Source organism: Hibiscus syriacus, unplaced genomic scaffold, assembly GCF_006381635.1.
Source record: "Hibiscus syriacus cultivar Baekdansim isolate YM2019G1 unplaced genomic scaffold, ASM638163v2 tig00110652_pilon, whole genome shotgun sequence".
In the NCBI taxonomy this organism is placed as follows: Eukaryota; Viridiplantae; Streptophyta; class Magnoliopsida; order Malvales; family Malvaceae; genus Hibiscus; species Hibiscus syriacus.
The window spans coordinates 541,237-556,454 of NW_024062812.1; the positions used below are offsets into that span (position 1 = coordinate 541,237).

At 37.0% G+C, this 15,218-nt stretch overlaps 1 protein-coding gene and 2 pseudogenes across 1 annotated transcript; 1 reads left to right on the plus strand and 2 right to left on the minus strand.

Moving 5' to 3' along the window:
- Positions 1-3,521: 3,521 nt before the first annotated feature.
- On the minus strand, positions 3,522-5,475 carry LOC120137139 (annotated as a pseudogene).
- Positions 5,476-5,962: 487 nt separating this feature from the next.
- LOC120137121 lies at positions 5,963-7,254 on the minus strand. Its single transcript, XM_039152961.1, has 2 exons — positions 6,545-7,254; positions 5,963-6,436 (listed from the first exon to the last, which is right to left on the minus strand). The coding sequence occupies exons 1-2, from the start codon at positions 6,944-6,946 to the stop codon at positions 6,431-6,433; spliced, it is 408 nt and encodes a 135-aa protein (XP_039008892.1). The 5' UTR covers positions 6,947-7,254; the 3' UTR covers positions 5,963-6,430.
- Positions 7,255-12,789: 5,535 nt separating this feature from the next.
- Positions 12,790-13,833, plus strand: LOC120137122 (annotated as a pseudogene).
- Positions 13,834-15,218: the final 1,385 nt, after the last annotated feature.

A 15,218-nucleotide genomic window follows, 5' to 3' on the forward strand; every position in this document is an offset into this window, starting at 1 on the left:
GGAGACATAATAGCACGTCCACGCCGTCTGATGCGTGAACTCCGTCGTGCAAGGAAAACCCGACGTAAAGCATCCACCTTATCGGGCCGCTAAAAAAAATTAATACATAAATCAGTAAATAAACAGACATGATATTAAACAAAGACAAATATGTTTCAAACTAGCATTGTATTCACCCAAATCATTATTCTACCATAGTTCACAAAATGCTCAGATAACATTCCAAAAGTAAGCACTTATATAAAACATTTAAAAGAATAACATATATAAACATTTCAGAAGAAGAATAGTTTACTTTCGCAACACGAAACTTAAAATCGCAACGCGAAATGACTATCGCAACGCGGAAATGGCTATCGCAATGCGAAATGAAAATCGCAACGACAAAATCGCAACGCAAAATGAAATCGCAACGACAAAATCGCAACGCGAAACACAAATCGCATTGCGATTTTTATTTCGCGTTGCGATTTTGTCGTTGCGATTTCATTTCGCATTGCGAAATTGTCGTTGCGATTTTCATTTCGCATTGCGATAGCCATTTCCGCGTTGCGATAGTCATTTTCGTGTTGCGAAAGTAAACTATTCTTCTTCTGCAAATTGAAACTTGAATGGATTGCATTACTTCAACCAAAAGACAAAACAAAACCAAAAACAAATACTAACAAAAACAGTTTAGCAGTATTGGCAGCAACCGAATGAATTACGAGTATGAAAAATCTTAAACTTACCTCGTTGCGTAGAGTATGAACCTCATTCTACAACGATGCTACCATCTCACGTAGAGCGGCTACCTCACCGCGTAATGTAGACACCTCAACACGCCATGCACCATCGTCTTTGTGTAAAGTACCGACCTCCTCACGCAAGGCATTGACCTCATCACGTAACTCCCCTAACTTATCCCGTTGAGGTGGAGGTGGAGAATAGGGAGATAAACGTCGTGGCATCTTTGCCGGTCGCCTATCTTGCGGTGATGGTGGAGAAGAGGCTCGATGATATGACAGAATAGGTGATGGCTGTCGTTGTGGAGGTGTATAGCCGGGTCGATCAGATGATGGCTCTGGGTGAGGTGATAGCTCTGGGCGAGGTGATGGCTCCCGAAGTGGAGGCTGCTCATCAACCGTTCCATCAAAAAAACGCTTACTAGCTTGCCACCATCAGTGGCAAGCTCAGCTTCCGTGGGTGTCAGCCTCTGTAGAGGAGTGTTGGCCTCCTAACAATATAAAAGCTCAAACAAAGTTAAACGTGTACTATTAATAACTTGTTTATAAACATATGGTAGTATTTATGTTAACTTACATTATTTATTGTCGTATACCGTAGTAAATCTTCCCATTGCAAGGTCCGTTTCCTCTTCCAGGAAATAGCCCTGGGAATATCATTTGAAGTGTTTATTGCATATGTCTTCATGGCGGGAAAGGCCTCAAATATCCAAATCTACAAACAATATAATAACATTAGTAATTGTTAAATAATTACTTATAATTTTGGAAACATCATATAAAATTCTTACCTTAAAGGCCCAAATAAAGCCTGTCAAAGTGTATTTGGAACCATCGCCATGCAAACTTTTTCGATCATCCAAGGCAGACGATAACTTATTCCATGTAGCTTTCCATAAATACGAGCCCCACGGAAACAGGTTCCACGCATTTAGGTCTTCTACCAATTTGATTAGATCATTTGGAATAGGTTGTATGGCCTCTCTGCCTAAAAAGCCGGCATGCAAAAGAATTAGAAGGCATACTCGGACAACGTCGACGTCATCCATCCGAGTAAAACCATCTTTATTATTCAAAAATCTTGTCAGGTCTTCTACGTGTAGACTCGGCCTCTCCAGCTCAGGAAAAACCCGGGATAGCCATGATGGGCGAGTAATGTGTCTAGTGTACCGACCTACATCATCGTGTCCGAAGCGTAGACCGGTGATTAAGCAAAACTCCTCCCGCCCAAAACACGTATACGCCGGTGGAAAATCAAACCATATCTCTTCATCACGACGTTGTATAGTCTCTGGTAGATCGCTAGTCATGGTTTGAAGAAACATGTGTGTCAACATTGCATCTCCACCGGGATGTTGTACTTTCAGCCATGGCCCAAAGCATGTATCCTCAAACATTTTTCTTTGTGCATGTGAAAGCTTCGACGCAATTGTTTTGGCCAGGCTGACTTTATTTCTCAAGGTCAATTGAGCCGAATAAAAGTTCTACAAAAACAATAAACATACTAAATTAGATATACCAAAAACTACACTGTGAAGATATACCAAAAACAATCATAAACATAAAGAGTAGTAGTTTATTCTTCAAACTTAAATTTGCAACACTGTGAATTTCGTATTTGTCTTTGTTTTTTGGTTGAAGTAATGCAATTCATTCAAGTTTCAATTTGCAGAAGAAGAATAGTTTCTAAAAATGAAAATCGCAACACGAAAATGACTATCGCAACGCGAATTCGACTATCGCAACGAGAGAATCGCAACGCGAAACTAAAATCGCGTTGCGATTCTCGGTTGATTTAATAAGCAATCTAAGTGAAATGATTAATCTATTATTGAAATTACCAGTAAACTTATCATCAATTTCAATATGAAAAACCTAATAATAATGCAAAAATTTCTAAAAGAAAATAATTAAAAAAATTAACCCTCGTTGGTTGATTTGGTTGATTTTCCATTTCTGATTGTGAGGGTGGCTCTGAGAGATGGAGATAGACGGATTTCGCCGGAGATGGGGACGGATTTCGTCGGAGATGGGTGAGAGAGTGAGAGATGGAGATGGGACTGAGTTGTGATTTTAGGTTTTAGGTTATGAGTTGCGATTACGGGATATACTGTGGACAGTTCAGTGTTCCAGTATATTAATATTCGTAGGGACTGAGAAAGCCTTAATCATGAATAGAAGATTTTCAATTTGGTTAATAAGGGTCTTTTAGTAGGGACTGAGAAAGCCTTAATCATGAATAGAAGATTTTAACTATAATTTTAGATTTAATATACTATTTTCATTAAATTCACCCGAACATACATTTCAATAACCTTTGTCCCCCCCCCCCAATAGACACAGGTTAACATTTTACATGCCTCTGAACTTCCAATTCTTTTTCTCCGTTGCGAGTTTAGAATCATAGCGGGTTGAGCAGCCAACTCAATCAAACCTCCAATTCCATTTGTCAAAGATCTTGAACTCGGTGCAAACCAAGTTGATTTTATTTACCCCCCCCCCCCCTAGCAAAACAGGAATAACTTTTGAACATGGACTACTGTGTTTGCACCTTGTGGGGGAATAATCATCAAAGTTTTAAAAGATTTCAACCAACTTTGGCTTACAGCATTTGATTTCGCAATCAAATTGTTTTTATCGGCCTGGTTGCTGAAAGGAAAATATATGCTCACGTTTACTTCTATTGAGAAATGCATTGCTGAAACAAAGAGGAAATGGAATCCATGAAATCTCAAAAAACAAAGCTCGGTATGTGATTATCTAAAAACTACAGAAAACCATATGCTATAATTTTCAAACAACAAAACTAGTAAGAACGTGGTCTAGCTACATGTTACATATGAACAGAGGAAAGATGACAAAAAATGAATACAATAGTGTGTAACAAACTTATAACCTAGAACAAGAACGTCTCAACTCGTGTCAAGCTTGCCTGTTTGTTCAATCAAAGATGACTAGACATGAGTGAATTAGAGCTGAAACAAAAAGTATTGGAGACGAAACAAAAAAAGGCCTACTGATGGTCAGGATGAAACCGTCTTAATAATCAGACATAGAACATCTTCAATACATTGTTTGACTGTTTTTGCGGGAAGTTACGAATGCAAATGCACCAGCCCAATCTTGTCTAGTTGGTTCAGCCACTTGGTCATCCCCAAAGAAGGGAGTCCAGAAGTCTTCAGAGGCATTCGTCAACAACCAATCTACTTTCTGCGGTATGTTAATGAAATCAAAGTTCAAAGGCTTCAACTTTTTATCAGGTTTCTTCTGTTTTTTGCCCCGAGTTCCCTGTACCCTGCAAAACAAAATTCAAGAATACACCAACAGCCAGTGGATTAAGAACTAAGAAGTCAAGAATTGGGTAAATGTTCAGCATCTTCAAACAACAAGTTTTTTATTTCAGTCTTACAACATCTTCACTGCCAGAAGTCTCTGTTCCTTTCTTCTTTTAGGTGGGGGGCGTTCCAGTTTCTAGATAGTACAGAACTTCTTTCTTCGATCTGAATTTTCGACCCGTGGATGGATCAACATAATACTGCACAAGAAATGCGATCATGTATGTTATATTATCATCACATTGTCAATTATCTCACTATAGAAAATACAACAACAGGTTACCAATTACATTCTAACAACCAACGTAAACAAGAAATGTATTACAGATATGTCAAAATGAACTAATCTCAACCCAAAAATCAATATAAATGAGATGAAAATTTCTTATTTCCATAGTTTTCTAAACCAACTGAACCATATTTGCTACATTCATTCACCAAATATATGCAATGCATCTTGTTTCAGTGATAGAACAAAAGACAAAATCTATTATATGAGTGTTTATGCAACTTTTAGCCTTTCAATGTGCAGGTTAAATTTTAGTCCATGGCTACCTAAATTAGAGTTCAAAAGATCCATAATCATAAGGATCATTGTTTTTCTGATACTAAGCAGATTTATATAAGCAGGAAATGGATTGCATTTTACAACTAATATATCATTTAGTTTTCCAAGGCTTGAGAATAGAAGCAATGAACAACAAAGTTGAGTTTCTTTTTAAATCAAATTTGTCAAACCTAAGAACACACTGATTTTCTCTACTCGTGTATAGATTTGATGGTTAAGACTGACACTTCAGTCTTCAGGCTGCAAAATATGGATATAGCTTAATCCACCAAATGAGAACTACATATGTGATGTACACGTAACTTGTTACCAAATAATCATCGACTCACAAAGAGGAAACTCGATAAAATTATAATCAATGCACTAAGATTAAACTTGTGAGCAAAAGAAATCATGTTAGAACTGAGATCTAACCTTATCAACCAGTCCAGCTGTTGCACCGGAGCTCCGAACCCTATCTTCGATCAACCATCCAGCTGGCAACCAAGTCTCCGGAGGCACCACGCGCTGCTTCCCTTAGACTCCGCCGGGGACGGCGAGATATCCGACCTTGTACCGGCGTCTCGAACTGAGCGCCATTCGGAGTCGAACCATTTGGAGCCTCTGATGACTCAGCCGATTGGATTTGGCCGCTGGCGTCGATGAAAGCTCCGGGTTTGAGGAGCGGATCGGATGGTAAATCGGTTGTAGAGGTTGAACCGGGTTTGACATTGAGAAGAGGAAGGAGCAGGAAGTACTTTTCGACCTTTGAAAAAAAAAACAGCGAAGAATAACAAAACGAGACGGCACGAGATGGATTTGATTTAGGATACGACGGCGTGAGATCAGTGCCGTTAGTGTCAGTCATTAAGCTTATCGCAGATTTTATTTGTTTTTTAAAAAATTTTAATATTTAAATTTTGTTGTCTATTAATTGAGTTTTAAGAAAAATGGTTTACCTCTAAAACTCAATTTCTAATATTAAGTTACAATTAATTCATATCTGAAAAATAAATTTTGATTAACTTATCCCTAAGTTTAACAACGTATCTTAAACATTAATATCATTACTATAAAAAAATAAAAAAGAATACACACAAATTCTGTATGTACACGTCTGACTAATTCAATTTCAAAGGCACCATATGTCCTACAACCATGAAATCTTGTTTATTCATACATGAACACAGATTTCAGCAAGAACCCATGTTTTATTTGGCCAAATTTCTTGTGTCAAAACAAATAACTTCATCTAAAGCTCATCAAAGACTATTTTCTAGGTCAAGTGTCACGACTTCTGATTCGACATGAAGGTTCATCCATGCATTTTTGTCCATATCTCGGGCTACAATGTCATCGAATGACTGGTCTTGTTCTGGTTGGGATACCAGGTTTTTGCAAACTTCGGTCCACACTTCTTCAACAACATTGTTTCTCTTAAGCTTCAAGCTAATGCCGCAGTTGAAAGAGAAGTGCTCGGGGAAATACCACAGATGATTTTTCATTGATCTCAAATAATGACTCGTTAACGAGATCGAAAACCAGTTGGTGATTACAGTTGCTTCCAACTTCATCAATGGTGGATTCCAGTTCAGGGTGCAATAGGATCTCTAATTCCATGAACATTGAAGGGTCCAATGGTTGGTCCGGTGAGAACCATGTTTGGCTCCCCTCATCTTCTGTGAAACCTGAGAGCTCGAAAATGTCTTTGACGTAATTGTACCAAGGATCAGCCTCCCCAAATAGGATCCGACTGCTGTCTCCCATGGTTTCGTAACCTGAGAACTCTGTTTCACCGTCGGGAAAGTTCGAGTGCTTCAACCCTAAACCTCGTAAAAGTTTAGCCATCAAGAACAGATGAAAAAACTTTATTAATTGTTCATCGGTTCAATCTTAATCGCATTAACGTGCAAGTTCAAGTTGCAAGACATATTTACCTTTGACATTGAAAGGTTCGCTGTGCTGGTTATATCACTTAAATCTGAAGTTCGTTGCATAAGCTCAACTGCTTTTTCATTGAACTCACATGGCCTAGCAACTTGTTCGCCACTTTTATCCACTGATAAATCGGTTGAACCACGGTTCTTCGATCCTTCTCTTGTGTTTTCCTGCAATTCAGACTCTATAAAAGCTACTGCTAGTTCAACTTTTTCTGTTTCTTCACAGAAACTAGTTGGTTTTGGCTCATTATGCGTATCGGTTTCCTTGTCTGCATCATTATTTTGGATGTTCCTGTTTAGGATCTCTGAAGAAAGAGCGTGGCAAGACACCTCATAGAAGAGAGCAAAAGGATTGAAGATCAAATAGGGATGAAATCCTTCTGAAAAACTTGGGAGCATTATTCCCTCTTGATGGAACTTTATCTTCTTCCTCAACTTTAAGCTCCTTGAGTGATTCAAATTGACTTCTTTGCTCCCACTATGCTGAAACAATTGAGTGTATCTATCTAGGGACTCATTTATAGACTTTGTTTATCCTTTTCAATCTACCATTGCCGATGTCATGATCATCAGCATTGTTTGGCAGACAACTATTGGAAGTCTTTCCGAGCATTCCGACGTGTCTCTGTCATTTGCGGACAATGTATCTCTTGAGGAAACCTGGAGGGAGAGCTCATTGGCCCTTGTATGGTTAATAGTCTTTCTTTCCTGGAGGGCCTGCTTTACTCTGCTTAATATCCTTGAGACGATTCATAACTAAATGGTTCCACCTTGGGAATCAGATCCCTGAGATGAAGAGTTTGCTTCTTTATGATGCTCTGAAAACAATTGTTGGTTCTCGTTACGGCCATTGACTTGGATAATTGAGCATCCGGAACAGATTTTTCTCCCCTTCGGAATGACCATACTTCCTTCTGCTGTGTCAAGTGTAGTAGACCTAAGATACCCGGTGCGAGGCGAATGAGGCATCGGAAATGAGCCTGATTTTGTTATTTTACTGCCTTGGAAGTTCGGCTTCCAGGAAAATGTTGTGAAATACCACCTCAGGATCCTGGAGAATGTGTAGGAATAAATCTTTGTTAACCTTGAATATCTCCAAAACATCCACAGCCTCGACCTGATTGTATGAAAACATGTTCAAATTGTTGGTCCCATTATTCTTTCATGAATATCAGGCTTTTTACTCTTTGTTGAGCTCATGTTGGAGGTGTCACCTCGCTTGCGGACAAGGAATGATCGGATTCATCCAACCTAGACCGAAACCTGAAGGTTCCAGATGATGAGTTGAATCAGTTTGCTGCACTTTGATCTTGCCGAATGCCCTAAAACCCAATGTTATCGCTCTCTTCCTTACCCTCTCTTTACTTGTTAAACCTTTTGTGGGCACTTTGCCGGACCTTTTGTTAGTTGATCCTTTTTCCTTGTTTGCTGTTGAACCCGTTAAATCAGGCCAATCATTTGGTATTTTGAAGATCACCATATCCAATATTTATACGTGGAAATCAATGAATTTAGTGTCAGCTTACTTGGATTTGTTCAGCCTCTGCATTAATAATCTTTGATATTCAACATGTTCACGTTCCATGGAAATAGTTTGTGGATTTGAACAGCTGCAATAAGAAAGAAAGACAAAACTGGTGCTTTCACCATGCATTTAATCAAAATATAGAATTCCTAAAATATTGGTAGTATGAAATATTTTATGATGAAATTGAGAGTTCCTTACATCTGGCACGTCTTCCTCTGTTGAACTTCCTGTGCGGGAGCATCTTTTTGACATTATACCAATGATGGTTGTCGAGTACATTAAATAAGCCCCCATGCAACCTGGATGATAATTCTCGAATTCAGCATCATCGGACTGTTCATGAAATTCCCTTCCCATGTGAACACACGACAACTACAAATTGATTCCTTAAAACTCTGATTTTTCCACTAGAACAATGCTTGATTTCAACATATATGCCAACTCTCCTGTAAAATCTGAAAAACTCACGGGGGAAAAAAGGAATTAAACTTCTGATGAAAAAAAATGTCTTGACTGTTTAATCTGCTGATTAATCAGCAGAGAGGACTCATATTGTTTGAAAAGTTTATGAAAATTTGGGATTTTTTTTTGAGATAGTTATCATTATTTGCCTGATATTTATTGCTGTTTTGGGATTCTTTGACAAAGAGAGGGTCAGCTTCATTAGAGGAAGTTCAAGGTCGGCTTAAAACCAGAAAGTTTACGTTGGAGCATCAGAAAAATTTTACAGCAAAGAAAAACAGCGGCCTTCAATGGATTTTGAAACATTAAACAAAATTAATTATGCATCAAATAACAGAGAGGGAAAGAGATGAAAAGAGTAACCGAGGGAAGAGGGGGAAAAAACATTAGAGCCGTAAAAAGCTTACCTCAAACACAGAGAACTCAAGATTTTCTTGAAGCACGAGAGAGCTCAAAGCTCTGAAGCAAAGCTAGAAAGTGAAACAGAAAAGAAAAAAAACCCAAATAGATATTAAAAAATCTAATGCAAAAATAGTTTTTCTATAGAAATGAAGGCAGAAAATAGGGTTTCTTTAATCTCCAGAAAAAGCAAGGGAAAGAAGACGAAGAAGGTTGTTAGTCGCAGTACAAACTAAGAAGACAAAAAGGAGGAAAATAGTGTTTAGAATCCAAAGTTGGTTAAATGAAGGTTCATTCTACCCGACAAGACTGGCCCAGTTATGGTTTTAGGGAAGGACAAGTCATCGGCAAACAGAAGAGGTTACGTCTACGAGGTAAGCAATGGGGCTAACATCAGCTGACCAAACCATATTAATGAATATTAAAACCAAGATGTTGAATTCCCACTTTCTGCAGGTTACCAATCCTACAAAAAGCAGCGTATTTCACCAACTATAGTAGGAAGAAGAAAGGGACCGAGATGGTAGGTTAACTGTTTTGGTGGTTGATTAAGGTTATATGTCTAGAACGATGCTTTCAATGCAGCACACATAAAGTTAGGTGGACGATTAATAAGAGAATTAAATCAAGAACGCGCTGAACTTATACGTAATAAATTGGATAATCAATTGTTTACCAGTTGTAAGCTGGTAAAGAATGATCCGGATGAAGAGTAAATCCCTCTTGTTCTCAAAAGCAAGCAATATTCATTTTTTTAATATGTTTAAAAGAAAAAAAATAAGGTGGTGTGATACCGAACAACAGTTTTGTTTTTGTGAAGATACCAAGAAAAAAAATGTGGTGTAATTATCAATGTATGACTGGTTCAAAGCTTTTTGATATTCATCAGATTCAGTGCCGGTCCAATAAATTTTAATACCCTGAGCGAGATAATAATTTTATGCCCCTATACTTGTACCGTATAATAAACAAATGTAATTTCTGTAGGTTATTCCCAGAACATGCTTTATGCTTAAAAATTCATACATTTTCTATGAAGTTTGAAATCCATCCAAATTATATAGTAGTATATATTATGGGAAATGTCCATTGAAACTCGACCAACATGATCATTGCCTCTGACTTTGCAGCCACTGTCTGTCCTGTTTGTGTTTGTCTTACAAACATATCCATTTCCACTACTCTCCCCAGGTTAAGAATGTTCGATCAAGGCAGCTTACATCATATTAGCAATGGCATGATACAAATACCAACAGGACTGGCAGATTGCCAACTAAATATCACTTTGTTCCACAATAACAGACTGCCAACTAACACTTCGTTTGGGCCCCAAACAATGACGGGAAGTTATGTTGCATGAACAAGGGAAAACATTGAAAGCAAACTGCAAGAAAAGGATCTGAACAAGCAAAGATTACAAAGGGAGTGCAGGAAGTCGAGACGTCAACATATCATAAACCATGAATGCAGAAAGTGACAAGGAAGACATCTTACTGGAATTGAAACAAGACGCATTGCAAAAGAGATAGTAAAGAAACCATTGCATTTAGCTGGGATCATACAATATCTCATGTAGGAAACCGACAAGTTTCGAAATCTACAGTCAGATTATTACTTCAATAAACAAACTGAAAATATCATGAGCAAGAAATAATAGCCTAGAGAATATAAACCAATGCCACTTATAGTTCTTCAGATACTTATGTTTACCTCCAAGTAATCATCCAGCTTTTGAACCAGATTCTGTGCGAGCTTTTGATTCTGATTTAGAATCTCCTCTCGTATTAGTTTGTTTCCGCGCTTCTTGCATCACCCGAACAAAAATCCACACCATCATGGGTGGTGGTGGTGGTGGTTTTGATGGTTGTGATGATGAATACTCTTACCTTTTAACTACTTCCGCATGTCGTATGCATCCTCCCCATCATATTATCACCTCCACATCATGTATCTTATAACCCAACGTCTGAGCATACATATTAAATGTTGCCCTGTTACTCTTTCTCACATGGAGCGAGACATACTCTGCTCCGAACACCTGCATCACTTCGCATATTAGTATTGAAGAAAACAAATGCCTTTTCTTCCTTGCCGATTGATTTTTTGCAGTTAAACTGTTCAAGAATTGCTAAATATAGAATCAATAAAAGTAAAAGTAACTCTAACATAAGCATTCTATAAAAGTAAACTATTCAGTATTTCGTAAAGCAAAGTTGGAATTTCAAGTTCAACTTCTCTTAAAATATTTTTTTCCATTCGAATCCAAAATGTAATCAAGCAAAAACTAATACTAACTAATTTAAAAGTACTACAGTCCATATATGAGCAGATAAATGACTAAAAAGGAAAATGAAAAGAAAAATAAATAATGGAAAGACACGTTCCATGGCGGTTTGGGCAGCGATCATGAGCTTAGTGGCAAGGTCAAGCTTGCGATAGGTACGGAGGACGGCGAAAGAGGTGTTGTGGTTGTGGCACTCGTTGCCCTTACATGCTGGGAATAACCTACAGAAAGGAGGTGAGGATTACAAAGGCCGCCCATTCACTGCAGTTGTCATCAATGGCCGAGTGCGTATCAATTCTACTGATGCCCCTACATGTTTCCCTGGGCCGTCATCCATGTGGCACATGTATTGGCCGGCCCTGATCAGATTATATAGGCATTAACAGAAAAAGAAGATATTTTTAAAGTTATAGGAGATGCATATATAAATCGTGTGGCTGCGAAAAACAAAAATCTGACGTTAAAAAAAGATGATGTTGAATGTTGGTGTAGAGCATTTCTAAAGGTTTGGTGTAAAGTTGACGTCGTCTCTTCAGTCTAAGTTTTGAGATAGTTTCAGGGGCAGGACTGGACTGATTCAATCAAAGGGTTTAAATTCTGAATTGAGGAAAGGAGTTTATTACGGGGTTGTCCACCTTTTTGGTGTAATTCTGTGGGTGGACCCTGATATTTGTCCCTCTACATCACAATTTATGTTTTTAATCAGACCAACAGACTGGGGGAACTTATATGAAGATATGGGTTTTTTTGGGTCATGACAGTGAAAGCGGCACTTCATTGGGTTCCTTGAGGCCCGTATCTTGTGGCCCCTTCAAGTTAAAGCCTGTTTGCAGACCAAAATAAAAGGGACGACTCAGTATTCGTATTATTTGTTATAACCCTTTTTTTTTGGCGAATTCATATTATCATTTTTTGTAATGGTAGGTTGTGTTTAAATTATTTTTCTACTTTCTCTAGTTATGGAGGACTGATATTCAGACAATCAAATCTTCTGTCATACGCTTGTAATTATTATCCACCAAGGCAAAAGTTATCCTTGGATCCTCCTTGTCTCGCCTCATCATCAACTTCTTACCTTACTATTTTACCTTGATATTTTTGTTACATATTTTTTCCATCCAAGTTTACAAAGCATCCTGTCAACGACCAAAATCTTTACCGTCTTTAAGAACATATAAATTGCAAATTGGGTACAAAAGTAATTTTCGAAAGACAGCATCTGAACTTGTTCTGCACCTTTGCTTTTGATTAGTTTATTTTTCCTCAAAGCTCGTAATGATTTCGTTGATATTTTTCTCAGTCAACAAAACGTATGAAAACAAGCAAAGTAATAAAAAAACGAATGTTTCCATTTGATTAGACCCTTTACTCATTAATTTCCTTTCTTCTGACCATCTTCACCTTGCTTTTAATCTGACCTTCACTCTATTTCATAACATGTAACCCACATTTCTTCTTCAATCAATGTCCAATCTTTAACTAATTTACTTCATTTGCTCAAGTTCTCAACCACCAGTTTTGCTTAAGAAGAATCAATTAACATCAAAAGTACTTTGGCTTGGCAGATACATGGCTCGACAGGTCTCTACTAGTTCTTGGATTTATTCTCTCATTGGTTTTTTCGGATTTTTTTTTAATATTCTTTCTTATCTTATAATTGTGGGTCACTTTGTTTTCTTATAATGTCTCTGATAATGTGTCCAGTTTCTTGTTTGTCATGTTGGCTTTTGTTTGTCATTACAGTACTACAGTTATGATAAGTTCGTTTTATTGAATTTCTGATTTGATTAAAGGAAGAAGGTTGGCCGCTGGGGATTGCAGCCACTGAATGTGAGACTCGGGCTGGCAAGAAACCATGATTACAGGATCCATATCATTCAACACTTCACTCACTGGTTCTCCAACTTCCTCTGCAGATTCCTCTTCAGATGTAGAACACACAGGTCAGTGACATAGTCGGTAACTACAGCAAGTTTGGTTAAAATATTTTTTCTTTAGATTTGGTACATTTTGGGTTGCTGGATTTCAGTCGACGGGTCGTTTCCATGACAAGAGTATTTCACTTGGGAGCCTAATTGGTGTTTCTAGCATCTTGGAACTGTCTAAAAGATCTGTTAAAGGAAGGAAAATTGAAGCACCAAGAGAAAAAAGATGCAACAGGAGGTCAAAAGTTTGGCTCTTTCTTTATGCTCAAGGAATTGTAGTGGTGGTGAGAATGTTAAAGCAACAATGTGGCATCACTCGGCTACTTCTTCGAGGAGGAAAAGAGGGTGGTCGATGAATATAGAAGGAAGAATCAGAGTCCTACTACAACTTTCTATGGACCGAATGAGTTTGCCTTGACTCGGCCTGATTTAGAACCGAATTCGTTATTTGTTAATGGCAGCGTCGCTCCTCCTCGAACAAGTTCTTCTCATGATGCAGCTGATGATAACAATCATGGAGTTCCAGTGCTGTTTTCGTGCATGTGCGGACAGCCCTCCCTCTAATCATGTGTCTTGCATTGGCATCAAACTTGTTGGTCTCATGTATTCTGATCCAGTTTTCGTATATGTTTTAGGAATGATTAATGTTTTTTTCCTTTGTGACTTCTTCATTTTATTTCTCGTATCAGTTTTTAGAATAGAAGTGGACAGCCCTCCCTCTATTTCTTAATTTTATTCTTCTTTCCTTTTTGAGTTACTTGAATCTTGATTAAATTTCATGTTACTGTTTCCCAACGACATCCTCTGCTTGGCCCAAGCCCCATGACCTATATACTTGAATCTATTTTTTAGTGCAATTAGGTATTTAACTCTTTTTTCAATTAAGAATTTAATATATAATTTTAGATTATGTTGTTCATACTTTTGAATTTATAATACATATTAACATTTTTAACTAAACGAACAATTAGGCATTCAATTAACATGTTTAATTAAAAAGGTATCGGATTGCACAAATGAAACTTAAGTACCTAATTATAGAAAAAAGACATCTAATTACATCATTAAAAAGTTAGATACTAAATTATATATCAATGTAAAAATTAAATATAAAAAAGTATTAGTTTTTTTATTTTATCATCTTATAAACTTAAAATATTAATTCAAATTAAACTAAATCATTATTCAAAACATGCCATTTGTAACAAAAAATCTATGTTCAAACTACAATATCTTTTTGAAGAAAAAAAACACATCTGTTTCATTCAAAGTCTGAGAGGACAGTGGGTGAAGGATAATAAGATAGATTAATGTTCCATACTTGTTATAAATAATTGACAATCAAACACTCGAACGTGGCTAATCGTAAATAGTGCATTTGGCTAGATCAACCACAATTTTGGTCATCATATTCTCATTTATTTTTCCTATGATAATAATAATGAAATACTTACCTTATAAAAATGAAATATTGTCCAATATTGCTTAATTGGACCCCCGCATGTTTCAATCCTGACGTGCCCAGTTTTCTATAGGAGAGAAGGCCTGGGAAACGTAGTGATATTAAACACTCAACAATTAACTGAAATATGTTTCAGAATTATAAGACTTTAATTATCAAAGGTATGGAGGTGGCAATGACAATGACTTGGATATTATCTTTCCCAATACATTTATTTTTGTGAGGTTTGATATTTTAATCTTATTGACTTTCCAATTTCAATTATTCTTACTTTACAGACCGCATTTTCAAATTTTATTTAGGAAAAATATAACATTCTCTCCCATTCATTTTCACTTTGTCCATAAATTCTTTAGAATTTATTTTTTAAACTCGGAGTTTTTTTTATCTTTTCAATTTTTTATTTTTGTTACATTCTAGCATTTAATATAATTGTAAGTTATAATTAAAATATACATTGCAAAACCAAAAACTTATAGGTTAAACATGTTTTTTATTTTATTTCTAAGAGAGTTTTTTTTTGGGTGATTAGAGCTTAAAAAGAAAGAAAATCACTGAATAGTTTGGTTGACTGGCCATGAGATGTCTTCTATCATCACCATGAGACCATG

Bases quoted from the DNA above. Each gene is read 5' to 3' on its own strand.
- LOC120137121 (XM_039152961.1), bottom strand. From the start codon at position 6,946: ATGCTCCCAAGTTTTTCAGAAGGATTTCATCCCTATTTGATCTTCAAT.